Here is a 13,852-nt window from a genome sequence, read left to right on the forward strand (position 1 = left end):
CGATGCAACTACACTAAGATTTCTGGTAAGTTTATCAGTTTCGAAAGGATTGCAAATGAGATTGATGGATGTAGTGACCGCATATTTGTATGGCTCACTTGACACAGATATTTATATGAAAGTTCCTGAAGGACTAAAACTACCAGAAAATTGCATGCCCAAAGAGATGTTCTCAATAAAATTGAGAAAATCACTCTATGGGTTAAAACAATCTGGAAGAATGTGGTATAATCGTCTTAGTGAATACCTATTGAAAGAAGGATTCAAAAATAATCAAATCAGTCCCTGTGTTTTCATTAAGCGATCTAAATCAGGATTCGCGATCATTGCTGTATATGTCGATGATTTGAACATTATCGGAACTCCTAGAGAACTTGAAGCGACTGCAAAATACTTGATGAAAGAATTTGAGATGAAAGATCTCGGGAAGACAAAATTTTGCCTTGGCCTGCAAATGGAACATCTAAGAAATGGGATTTTTGTCCATCAATCAAACTATACAGAAAAAATCCTGAAACGTTTTTTCATGGACAAAGCCCACCCAATAAGTTCTCCAATGGTAGTGCGTTCCCTGAATGAGAAAGATGATCCATTCAGACCACGAGAAGAGAACGAGGAGATTCTTGGTCCTGAAGTACCATATCTAAGTGCAATTGGGCTTTAATGTACTTGGCTAACAATACTCGACCTGACATAGCTTTTTCAGTAAACTTGTTAGCTAGATACAGCAATGCACCAACCAAGAGACATTGGAATGGAGTCAGACACTTATTACGTTATCTTCGAGGAACACAAGATCTCGGATTATTCTATCAGTCAAGACCCAATGCGTCACTCATTGGATATGCAGATGCTGGCTACCTCTCAGACCCACAAAAGGCTAAGTCTCAATCCGGATATGTATTCACTTATGGAGGTACTGCAATATCTTGGAAATCACAAGCAGACTTTGACGGCCACATCATCAAATCATGCGGAATTAATTGCTCTTTATGAAGCTGGAAGGGAATGTGTATGGCTAAGGTCAATGATCAAGAATATCCAAGAAGAATGCGGGATGGAAACAATAACAACAAATCCAACTATCATCTACGAAGACAATACTGCATGCATCACCCAAGTAAGCGAAGGGTACATCAAAGGAGACAGAACTAAACATTTATCACCAAAGCTCTTCTTCACTCATGACCTCCAAAAGGAAGGGACGATCAACATTCGACAAATCCAATCATGTGAGAATCTTGCAGATTTATTCACCAAATCCCTTCCGGCGAAGAAATTTGAAGAATTAGTCCGAAAAATTGGAATGCGTCATCTTCATGATATATGCTAGATTCAGGGGGAGTATTATATGCGCTGCACTCTTTTTCCCTTCGATCAGGTTTTTATCCCACTGGGTTTTTCCTGACAAGGTTTTTAATGAGGCAGTTGATTTTAAGCATATAAGGATACATAATAGTTGTACTCTTTCCCTAGTTATGGATTTTTCCCACGGGATTTTTCCTAACAAAGATTCTTAATGAGACAACGTCTATTATGACTTATAAGTGGACATTCAAGGGGGAGTGTTGAGAAACAGTGGAATGAGCAATTCCACTGTTACATGTGTGAAGTCCACTGTTCACATATTGTCGAAGTCTATTTTTCCTGCGTGCATTTAATGCATGTCAGGTAATTTCTCCGTGTTGAAAATTTTGCAATTGTGCACAGTAGAAACTTTGCCTATATATACCAGTGTAAGAAATCAGTTTTACACATCAATGCAATATACAATACTCTCTGATATATTTGCATAACTTCTCTCTCTATTTCTCACAACAACAGGCAACATGTAAAAATTCAAGATTTTTCTTGAAAATCATCAAGAAAAATAGGCAAAAAGGAATTGCATTTGATTACAGAATGTTGAAGATACCTGGACAAAATACTAACAATTGATGATCAATACCTATGATGTCACTAACAAAGCAATCTATCTCATTAGTATTGTATTGGGTACAAAAATTCAATCAACAATCTGCACATCAAAGCCAAAACCAATGCAAAAAGATTCCAACTATTACTCCGATTTCAGGATATAACATGCTGCTTTTACTCCCTGTGAACGGACTAACCGGACCATATGCCGTGGGACTGAATCCTCTTCCAGCAGTCGAATTAGCACTGTTTCATGCAAGGAGAGCACTTAATCAGGAACCCCAATAATAATAGGGAGATTTCAACATTGAAACCTACTTCTATATCACAACCAAATGCAAAAATACGGTGTAGAGCTTTACCTTCCAGTGAAACCACATGAACCATAACCTGTGAGATTAAACATGCAAAGAGAACCATCAGACAGAAGTACATATTAGGATCTACTGTTCTACACAGACAAAAGAAAGGTGTGACCTTTAACCTATGCTAGTTTCCAAGGGAGAATTTCTATCACCTTAGATATAGCAATATATCTATATGTACTGTGATCCAGATCCTCATGGTATGCATTATTAGTTTTAACATTAACTAATCAAGAAGTAACTACATTGTCGTATGATCATCTAGACGCTGAACTATGCTTATCATTTAGATGAAAAAGAGAAAATTATGAAAAAGTAATCTGTCAGTCCCGTTTGAGCATTGTGATCTGTGAAGAAAGGCACAGTAACTTACTCGGATCAGCAGCAGTTGTAGTTGCTGTACCATCAAAGTCACAAGTGCCACCAACGCTGCTCATCCTTTGATAATAATCATTATATGCATAAGAGGCATGATTTTCAGTAGTATCAGGGTAATAACACGGCCCGCCTTCTTGAATGGCAGTACAATTAGCATGACCATCACCACAAGCCCAGTTCAAACCGTTCCGCAGCTTGTCTTCATTGGCACCTGACTTTGCAATACAAAAAAGATCTGTGGAATTGCCTGACATTGGACCAGAACCACCAAGACTCAGAGGATAAACAGTGGAGCCATTGGTAAAGAACAACCCCCAATTCTTCTCTGAGACAGGACCACGGCGCTCATCCTCATTAAACAACTCATAAATGTATGTGTTTATTGGCATCGTTGGCTGACTTGGCGGACCCGAGTTATTCAAAACCCTTCGGATCAAATTATTAGTGTAAGCCTGAGCATTTTTCACTGAGGCATCACGCTCATTAGCCCCCCCATTCCATGGCCAGCCAGTTTCTGTCACGACTACTGAGATCCCCGAAATATTGAAAGCTTCAATCGAGTAATAAGCAGCATCTACAAAAGCATCAAACATGCTATTATAATGAAACAGAGTGTTTGGATCAACAATCTGCTTGACAGAGGATAGAGGTTGAAATAGAGTATATTCAAGTGGAAAAATGCCATCTCCTGTGGTATACCCATGATAAGGATATGCATTTAGCATGAAATAGGAGTTAGTGTTCTTTAAGAATTGAAGGACTTGGTACATAGTTGAGTTCCACGATGAATTAAAGATGGCAGTTGAAGGAGGAAAAGGTCTTGAAATTATGTCCATGGAGTGTGGGGTGGAGACTTTGACCTTGAAATTTAAGTTGGAAGCAACAAGAGCTTTATGAAGGTTATTCATGGCAGGAACAAGAATAGGAGCAGCGTGTGGTATTGCAGTCAATACCTCACTACCAACAGCAATGGCAGTGATATTAGTGCCGGGAACATAAGCTGCTACATTTTTGTTTACCCATGCTGCTGCAACTGATGGTGATTGCCCAATCCCAAGAACTTCCTCATTTGTAACACCAACCATTACTTCTATGCTTGTATTGGCAAGGGCACGGAGCATGTGAGCATCAGCATCAAAAAGCCGAACATGAGTTATCTTGTTGTCTGTAAGAATAGCAACCACGTCTGAAGCTGGTGGCAATTTAGACAAATGCGTCCCTATATCAATCCCAATGAATGCACCTACAAAGTACCGATCAAGTTTGTTGAGGAGTAAATGCAGAAACAAGCGTAGTGAAAAAAAAACAACATACAGCACAAAGTTGCAAAATGACTCACTGAACGAGAAGTACCTAAGACACAGGGAACGATGCATGTTAACAGCACCAGGACTCTTTGCAGCCATATATCAGGCATTATTCAGCCTATATAAACTCAGAATTCGCAATGTGAAACTTGTTCGAAGAACGAAACAGATCGAGAGCTGAAGATACTCGTACAGAACTGTAAAAACAGAAAACATGAAGCATGTAGTATAAGTAATCATATCAATAGAATGTAAGCAGCTCAAGCAACAATAGTACATAAATGCATGCCTACTAACAAATCAAAGGAGTCATACTGCAAAATACAAAACAAATGTACATATTTGATGGAGAAAACTAGGAGGAAAAGAACACAAGCATAGAAAAGACAGCACCCAACTTGATCAGTATAGCAAAATCAGTTCAATTTCATAACCACAATGTACATCATAAAATCTCAGAAGCAATAAAGCAGAAACATTAACATACAATTAGCAAGCTAAGAACAGTCACAAGATACTATGAAAGATTAATTTCAAACTAAACCACCATATTAAAATGTCAGCTAATACAAGAAATATAATTTTTGGCATGAACAACACACTACAATTTGGTACAACATTCAGTATGTATGTACTCCATCATGATGCCATCAATTGGGTAATCATTAATTATTGTAATCCATGAAAAAAAGGGTATTCTCACAGTTATATTAAACAAAAAAATGAGAGATATGAGAAAGTAATTGAGAACCCAAAAGCTGAAATTGACAAGAGATATGAATAAGAATACCTGAGGTGAAAATGCTGATAATGTAAGTTGAAGGAGACCCAGAAATCAATAGCATAAACCCTAAAGGAGAAAAATTGAAAAAAGAAAAACCCAACAACAAAATTCAACAATGAGTGATTTCTTGAGACATAGAATCTAAGAAGAAATCTTAAAAAAAGGCCCCACTAAATGGGACAATGTGAACCCAGAAATACAACTAGTTTTCTCAGCTAATCTACATAGTATTCCTAGGGAGTATAATACAAAGATTGCCACTTTTTTTATAGCTTTCTATTTACCACTACAAAAATTGTAAAATTTCCCCTTTCCTAGAATTCCTACCTATAAATCCATATTCTTAAACTAGTGAAGAATGATTAAAAAAAGTTCTTTTTTTTATAAAAAAAAGTTTTTTTTTTTAAAAAAAAGTGAAATCTTAAGCAAGATTAAGAGAGAGAGAGAGATGGGAGAAACCTGTAGAAGTGATGAGAAAGCACAGTGCTCGAGGAAACGGTGGTAGTGAGAACTGAGGAACAGCTATGCAGATACTGTGGGAGTGTGGACTGTGGTAGTAGAAACTAGAAAGTCATCTCCAACGTGTACATTTGTGTCCCCTTTTTTCTGCTAATAATCCTAAGCTCCTGTCTTTTCCTTTTTCTTCTCCTTCTTTTATTTAATTAGCATCTTTTTTCATTAACATTAATTGTTTACTTTACTTTAAGCCATTAAGGTGGATTTGTGAGCATATAAACAAAACAAAACAAAACAAAACTGATATCTTATTGAGGAGCTTAATTCAGCTTAACTAAGAAACAAAACATAGTTTAACTGCTTAATTAGTTTTTTTTTTCATTTTTGGATATCTTATTGCTATACAGTCTAAATCTAATAGTAGTAGATCTAAGGCTGCTTCTCTTCTAGAATCAGAAACTTATTAGAAATCAGAAAAAGGAAGTATTTAAATACATTACTATCTAGACAGATGATTAACTGTTTATTACTCATAAAATAATCGACAAAATGAAGTATTTTACCTTTTTAGTAAATTGTTTGCTATCTTTGTTTCTTAGTTTATAGTTTTTCTATATTTCGCTCAATATTATCTCCAATGACTAAGGAGAATATGAAAAATAGACCATTTGGTTTCTCTTTTAGTTACCTTTGACCTCGATAGAGTAGATTGGATCGTGTGTTGCAAGGTTTTGGAGATTGTTTGGCAAATAAGGAAAAATATAAATGAATCACTAATAAAACAAATACTTCCTCCGTTTCTAAATAAGTGCAACATTTGCATAGTGTTTATTATTCACAGTTTAAACTTTAATTAGCTTTGGTGATTTACATTTTAGAAAAAACATTGTCATGTGGGATCTTGTTAGATTCGTCTGAATGTGAATTTTTTTAATATCAACTTTTTATAATTTTTACTTATTGATAATTGAAGATATTAATGGTTAAAATAATGCATTGGCAAACGTGCAAATAAGAAATGTTGCACTTAGAAACGGAGGAAGTATAAAATATAAAGTTAGTAAAACTTAGAAGAACGGAAAAACTACAAAATTATGGAACATTTTGGTAAAATTTCATTTTTACATGAAGAATAGGTGGGTGTAAAAGAGAAAGAAATTGGAGAGAAGATGACAAATTGCAAAAAGAAAACAAGAAGAGCAAATTTTTAACTTTTTTTTTAGAGAAATTAAACTTATAAACAATAATCGATCATTTTGAACCAATATGAAAATTGAAATAATCAAATGTTGAATTAATATGTGTGACCCAAACTCCATCTTTATTTTTCTTATTAAAGAAAAGTAATAAAATGATCAATGTTTAAGGAAAAAAAAGGTAATAAAAAGGTAACAAAAACAGGTAACAAAATGGTAAAAAAAAAAGCTATAAAACATATAAAAGTTGTATGCCACTATCACCTTAAAAGAAGTGGGAATTTATGATAAAAGTTTGTTTATATTAGAGCACACTTATAAAATTAAAATATATTACAATGGACATTGTTCCAATTAAAACCTCTCTTACAAAATGACACAAAAAAAAAAAAAAAAAAAAAACCAAAAATAAAGAGACTCCTCAAGTCACTTTTGCTATAAAAAGGGAAGAATCTAGATCCTTTTACTCTCTTATTATTAAGAAGTATGAATACTTTATGATTCATGTGATGTTAAGACTATAAGGTGGAAATTGTCATTTAGAAGTATTAGTAAAAAGCTAAGACTTCAGGTGAATGAAAAAGGGGACCATAACTAAAGGCAAACCTACACCCGACAAAAATTCCAGCACAAAAGAAATATCAACACATGGGGGAGCAGAGAGAACGAAAGTGAAGCCTGTTCGGTGTTCATACTTCATACAATGACCCAAAACGTCAAAAAGCTTCTCTTTTTTACCATGATATATACTCTTTATACCTTAATTATATCGACAATAGTAATTTAAAACATAGTAAAATACATATACGTATTTCCTCCGTTTCAATTTTAGTTGTGACAGTTTTAAAATCACGAATTCCTAAACAATTTTTGGAGAGAAGAGAGATAGAGAAAGAAAAAAAATAGATTCTATAATAGGAGCGAGATAGAGATAAGTTATTACCCAATATGAAAGTGTCACAACTAAATTGAAACTTCCAAAAATAGAAAGTGCCAAAATTAAATTGCAACAGAAGATCTAGTATTTAACATCATCACAATTTTACTGTAATACTACCTTCAACTTCAAGAGTGTTTTTAGTACCAATAGTCAACCAAGTAAACAGAGGAGTGAGAGTGGACCCACCATCCTTGCCTCTATTAGCTGCGGGGCATTGCATTACAGCATCTCTAAAGCAGTCAAAAAGTTATGGGCACACCATTCATTTTGAACCACATTGGAAAACTTCTTAGATTTCCTGAATCCAACTTCAAAATTCAAATCTCAGGTTTCAAACCTCATACATTACATTACAGCACCATAAAAGCAAATTTAGCAAAGGCAGGCCAGATAGCATCATATATGTTTAGCCCCATAAATAGAGCATAAGCAACCTGCAATTCGTAATCTAAGGGACGAACGTAATAAAATTTAAATTCAGGATTTGTTTACTACTACTGAGCTACAGCATCATTTCTAAGTTCAGATTGTTTCTCGGAAACAGAAGTTTATATAGAACTGGCAACACGGAAAAGTACCATTCAATAAACCCTATTGACTAGGAGATCGGTCTCTGTTCTGCTCCTTTGGCTGATCTTCAGGATATGGACTCTTGCTTTTGTTTCGGCTTGGACTTTTCCCAGGACTCTGGCTCCTGCTGCGACTTCTAGAGTTGTTGGGTAATTGTGGCGATCGTGAATATGACCTTCCTCGACTTTCTCGAGAATAAGATCTTTCCCGACTCACCTTTTTGTCTCTGGGTGAAACTGACCTGTCACACAGATATTGCACATTTCAATAACTTACCAGACAAACATATCAAAAAAGATAATGAATACATAAAGGTTTCAATATTCTCAATTACAAAGGGAGGTCAGTAGAAGGATAATCCACTCTGCAAGCTATAAATTTAATGGGAAGCAATTATCTCGAGAAAAAGGCAAAAGGTCAAATTCACTCTGGTTTGGAGCTTCTGTTCCACAAATTGAAAACAGCCATCATCCAGTCACTGCTGCGCACAAGGAGTTGCTGCAACTACCGTAAAACATAAGTTGTACTTCATCCTAAATATTAACTTGCTCAGTTCTGGAAACTTCTGCTGCACTAATGTCATTATATATAAGCCCTTTGCTGCGACTTGCTCATAGAGTCATAATTGCATAGCATTCTAATCAGATTGCACTCCATTCTTTGTCATAAATATAAGAGCATGTATAGTACAATGGTGAACCAGCCTCAGGCCCAAAATTTTCACTCTCTTTTCCTCGCCACAACCCTCTTCACTTTCTTCTACTGCTTGCTTCACATGGTCCAAGGATGGGGTTGGGAAAACAGCTATCACCCACCTTATCTTCCCTCAATGGTAAGAGTTATGATTAGCTTGCTCATGATTTTTTCTCCCCTTGCCCCAACCAAGACCACCCCATTGTGCATGCTCTAACATTACCCAAATGGAAGTAATAAAAACTCACCCCTTCACTAGAGTAATAGATTACAGCCAAATAAGGGGGATTTTCCCCCAATTCTACCTCTTCCTTCAAGCATCACCACCTCCACATGTCTAATTCGCATACAAGACCTCATTACCCATTCAATAACCTACCCCAACCCCCCCTTTCTTCAAGTGTGGACAAAATTGAAACATAACCTGCACTCCTGTATGGCTTCACCATGCATGATAAAACCAATTTACCAACAAGGCAGATGCTATCATGACCCAGCATACACATTGACTGGTGGCACTTCACAACTAGCCTCTAAACTAGGCTATACACGACCCCAGCCCAAGAGGATAATCTAATACTGGAAAATAAAACGAAACAGAAAGAAGCATGAAGAACTGCAGAAGTTCAAGGTCCATATAAAGCCCAGATAACAGAAAATAAAATTCACAAATTACACCACATAACACATACCTGGAGTGTTGTCTTCGTTTGGGAGAAGGTGAGTAGTCATCACGGCTGCGGGACCTAGACCTTGCATGACGTGGAGGCGGAGAGCGTGAAATTCGTGGAGAACGGGAATAACGTGCAGGTGAACGTCTTCTGTCATTACGACCCCTAGAAGGATGTGGAGTGAAATTGTTAGACCTCCCAAATAACAAGCACGATAATAAGATCATATACAAACATTGACAATAACACTCCTTCACTTGAATAATAGTTCTCTTCCTACACCCATTGGCATGAAGATTAAGAGTAACTATTGAAGTTGGATAAAAGAATCAGAAGCACTGAAGATGGAAAAAAAGTAAAGCGTGTTGAGATGGAGACAGAACAAACGTTCATGTGATGAGATTGTGTGAAAAAGCATTATTTAAATTGTTGTCAATAGTGTGAAGAGAAAAGGGGAAAGAAAATTAAAGGATGAAGTGAAAAGATCAAAACAACAACCATATACAAGGAAAGGGGGCTAGGGAAGCAAAAAGGAAGATATGACACAAGACACGGAGAGTAATTAAGGTATACACATTTTGCATTAAAAAAATAATAAACCTTGGCATGGATAATGATAAAATTTCATCCGTGTATATTTGGAACTGTAGCTAGATTTGAGCATTCATATTTCTTTTTCCCTATTTCTTCATGTTTTATAGGAAAGGTATGCAAACCATGACAAAATCACAAAAAAAAACACAGCCACCTAGAAATTCTTTTGGATGGACATAACTTTGGAAGACAAGAACATAAGAAAAAAGAGTGCCATGAAAATCCTTGCCCTAGTCCAACTGCTACACAAAATTTCTAAACCAACTTAGCTGAGACGACCTTCCCATCCACAAGAGAAACATCTCCCACATCCGACAAGAAAAACTAGACCTCCAAGAGGGAAAGCCACCAAAATAAGACCACTATACAAAACTAAAAATAGAAATAACACAAACTAAAATAAAAATCTTGGAGGAGCAGAAAACTTCCACTGCCTAAGAAGGCAGACAACCCAGTCACAAAATACATTGAAATAAAAGCCAAATGCAGCAGCCTCAGAATCAGAACCAAACTGACCGGCTAACCCAACAGCATACAAAACAGTGACAACCAAAGGGTAAAATCTTCAATGGCCAAAGCCATAGGCAACAGAAAACAACAAAATTGGAGCTAAAAGGCAACAGCTTGTACAGCATCAAGGTGGTCAACCATATAAAAAAAACAAAATGTTGACAAATAGGCTATGGAGGAAAGGGACAGCGGCAGAAATATAAGCTCCAACAGAGAGCGGAAGCAGCTCCCAAAGTCCCTCTGCACCATTTCCCTTATCCTCTCTTCTCTCCCAGAAGATCAAGCTTTGATTAGTGACAACTGCTCTAGGGACACATAAGACATAGAAAGTTGTTCTGCACTATCACATTAACTCCATGACCATCTAGTTTTACTGCCACCTTTCTGTTAGTGCTTTCAATGAGCATGACCCAAGTCACCAATCGAACCCAGTATCCACTCCAAAGAAAATGGATTTCTTGAAATTATATACTTCCTATATTTTATATTACTTGCAATTTGAGAAAAGCCTATCGTGATTGTGATTCATGTCACATTGCTCAACTGATAAATTAAAGATAAAAAAAGGCTTCAGGAGATATTATGATCCATTGATCCCTATGATGCAGTAATGATAAAAAAAGATAGTGTCTTACCCTGACCGTTCCCTTGTCCTCATCTCAGTTGGCTTCTTCCTGTTCTCTTCCGCAAACACAACTGTCAATTCACGTCCTTGAAATATCTGGCCATCCATACGATATTTAGCATCAGCAGCATCAGCTGGGTCCACATATTGCACGAAGCCAAATCCACGAGGCGCTCTGCAAAGGGCTAAGCAGATGCTCAAAATATAAACTTGTAAAAACACTTCTGAAGACAGAGAGTGAATATTATAGTCATAAATATATTGCAATCTGGAATAGGTTTCACCAATATGGATCTGCGTGGTAAGGACTTAAGAAGCAAGCACATGGCTGCTGACCTTGCAAACATCAGTTTTAAGAGTGACTTGAAATTCTTCAAGACTTGAACTCTTCACAATGTATTCAAATCCAAGTTCCTTCCAATCTTCAATATCATTAACAACATCTTCCACAGAACTCTTATTACTTGATTGATCTCTTCAAAACATTAATTTCACTGTTCAATCTCAACACTATAATTAACAAAAATTAAAACTTTAATAGGGACATTAAAGACATCATGGAGATGGACCGATGCTCAGGGAAAAAAATAATCACTGTACTTGAGTTTTGGTTAATAATCTTTCAAAAATCACACTATCCAACAGCCAATATGTTTCGAAATCATAAAAAGAAAAAAATTATTATCCCTATAGTCAGAACCACGTTATTCATGATTATTTGCCTGGCTGTGTACAAAAGCTCACTTGGCTGTTAAACTTTTATCGCACAACAGGGAAATTCAGTTATGCTGCTTTGTAGATAAGCACTAATTACAATATATTGCTTAGTTAAGCTTCCACTGTTGGATTAGCGAATTTATCCACCAGTGGAACCGCTCTGTATAATACCAATAACCAACCAAGAACAATGATTCCAATTGTGGATCAAATAATTATACTCCACAAATGGATCAACTACACAGACATTCATTGAGTGACGAGGAGAGCTTCATATTCTCCTTATAATCAAGAGAGTAGCCATGTACTTACCCGGTGTAATAGTCCCTAGGCAAGTAAATGTCCTTGAGAGGACCAAACTGACCAAATGGCCTGCGGAGATCTTCTGGTCTGCAGAACACAAAGAAATCACATTGTAATGAATAACCTCAAGAGTGAAGACATCCAAACATCGTTCAATAACAAACATATCCCTAACTATCTCATAAAGAAAATAATAAAATAAAAAGTGGAACCATACAGAAGGTATTGTATCAATATGGAATGAAATGACATCTCTAAACCAGATTAAAGAAGAAGATTAAGAAAACTAAACTAATCTTTGATTGATAATCTGAAAATTTACAGCAAAATAAAGATAGTAACAAGCTCTCGAGAGGCTTGTTTCTCTTCCAAAACTAAACCACTAAACTCTCAAATATATTTTTTTTCATCATTTGTTTGTGCCTAATCTGCTGTATTTATAGAATTTCTTTCCTCCTAACACTCTGACTTATTTAACAAGCTAACTTCTAACTGAATTGTAGTGCACTACCCATATTCCCCCTCTACCTTAGGCCAGTTCAACACACAATAGTAGCTATTTCAGTCACACCAAAGGTTGATGGAAACAAAAAAATTACATAAAAGGAAAAGACAAACAAAATAGACCAATTCCATAAAACTACGAGGCTAAGAAAGCAAATAATCCAGCAAAAACATTATAAGAACACAAACATATGGTAAATCCTTTGAAACAAAATCTAATCCATACAACCAAAATAGAACAAACATAACAACAAATGACATATTTGGTTATCAAAAAAAAAAAACCTGCAATCATGGCGGAGATTTCGAACTAGTAAACTAGTAGAAGGATCTCTTCCGCGACCAGAATAGCGTCCCCTTGGGCTCCGGCTGCGTCCTTTTCTGCTGTAGCCACCTCTAGGTGGTGATGGACTGTAACTTCTTCCCCTCATTCTATATACTGTTAATTCGAGTCCAATCAATATTCTGGTAAAAAAACAGTCAAAACGTCTTATTTCACCACAAAGCACCATTTTTGCAGAAACAACAGAATTCAGAAGCCAAAATCAATCCAATATTCATAACAAGCCAAAATTAAGAATGTATATTCTCGAAACAAAGATAAAACAATAGAAGAAATTCTCAACTAGTGTAAATGTAAGATAAACCCTAACAGAAACCCTAATTTGCGTCAAAAAAAACACAATACAGTAAATTCGACAAGAAATTAGGCAAAAATATAATGGTTCAGTTCCTGTAATTTTCGTCGATAAATTAAGAGCAGAAGAAAAACTTATAGATTCTACCACGTATATTTTTGTTTATCACTTCCATTAATTTTTTTGTGTCGATACTTTTTTCTGTAATTGAATTGATATCGGAGAAATTAAACAAAAATACTCAAAAAAAAAAATGAATGAAAAAATTGAAGCAAAATCGAAATAACAGATCAATAGTGAGAAAAGAAAATGGAAATACCTGTGGAACAAAAATTTGGATTGAGAGAAGAAGAAGAAGAGAGAGAAAAAGAGAGTGAGCTCTGCCGAAGACTGAAGGTGGACCTTCTGCAAATTAATACAAGGGCGCGTATCGTGTTATTAGTACTGGACAGTATTTAACCCAAAATTCTTGTTGGGCCTTAGCCCAAATGCATCTTGTTTGATTTGTGTATTGGTGCAATTTGGTGGTTGTGTGTTTCTTTTCTTTTTGCCAGAGTAGTTTGGTTATTTTAGGTCCGGTACATTCACTATTTTTTGTCTAAATGGCCTTGTTTTAGTTCACTTTGGAAAAACACACACATCCAATATATGCCCAATAAAGATACTTAGGGGGTGTTTGGTATG

General features: G+C 36.0%; 2 protein-coding genes across 4 annotated transcripts; both read right to left on the minus strand.

Moving 5' to 3' along the window:
• Window positions 1-1,832: 1,832 nt before the first annotated feature.
• LOC104889860 (glucan endo-1,3-beta-glucosidase 4) lies at window positions 1,833-5,414 on the minus strand. 2 transcript variants are annotated; one of them, XM_057394585.1, is made up of 6 exons: window positions 5,211-5,414; window positions 4,758-4,817; window positions 4,000-4,164; window positions 2,656-3,903; window positions 2,280-2,307; window positions 1,833-2,163 (listed from the first exon to the last, which is right to left on the minus strand). In XM_057394585.1, the coding sequence occupies exons 3-6, from the start codon at window positions 4,064-4,066 to the stop codon at window positions 2,025-2,027; spliced, it is 1,482 nt and encodes a 493-aa protein (XP_057250568.1). In that variant the 5' UTR covers window positions 4,067-4,164; window positions 4,758-4,817; window positions 5,211-5,414; the 3' UTR covers window positions 1,833-2,024. The 2 variants fall into 2 exon arrangements, with proteins under 2 accessions (XP_057250568.1, XP_010673492.1); XM_010675190.4 differs by having other exon boundaries at window positions 4,014-4,164; window positions 5,211-5,412.
• Window positions 5,415-7,604: 2,190 nt separating this feature from the next.
• LOC104889858 (serine/arginine-rich SC35-like splicing factor SCL33) lies at window positions 7,605-13,614 on the minus strand. 2 transcript variants are annotated; one of them, XM_010675187.3, is made up of 6 exons: window positions 13,488-13,614; window positions 12,816-12,995; window positions 12,036-12,113; window positions 11,017-11,181; window positions 9,299-9,442; window positions 7,605-8,154 (listed from the first exon to the last, which is right to left on the minus strand). In XM_010675187.3, the coding sequence occupies exons 2-6, from the start codon at window positions 12,959-12,961 to the stop codon at window positions 7,935-7,937; spliced, it is 753 nt and encodes a 250-aa protein (XP_010673489.1). In that variant the 5' UTR covers window positions 12,962-12,995; window positions 13,488-13,614; the 3' UTR covers window positions 7,605-7,934. The 2 variants fall into 2 exon arrangements, with proteins under 2 accessions (XP_010673489.1, XP_010673490.1); XM_010675188.4 differs by having other exon boundaries at window positions 12,816-12,969; window positions 13,488-13,607.
• Between the last annotated feature and the right edge of the window lie 238 nt (window positions 13,615-13,852).

Source organism: Beta vulgaris, chromosome 4, assembly GCF_026745355.1.
Source record: "Beta vulgaris subsp. vulgaris cultivar EL10 chromosome 4, EL10.2, whole genome shotgun sequence".
Classification (NCBI taxonomy): domain Eukaryota; kingdom Viridiplantae; phylum Streptophyta; class Magnoliopsida; order Caryophyllales; family Amaranthaceae; genus Beta; species Beta vulgaris.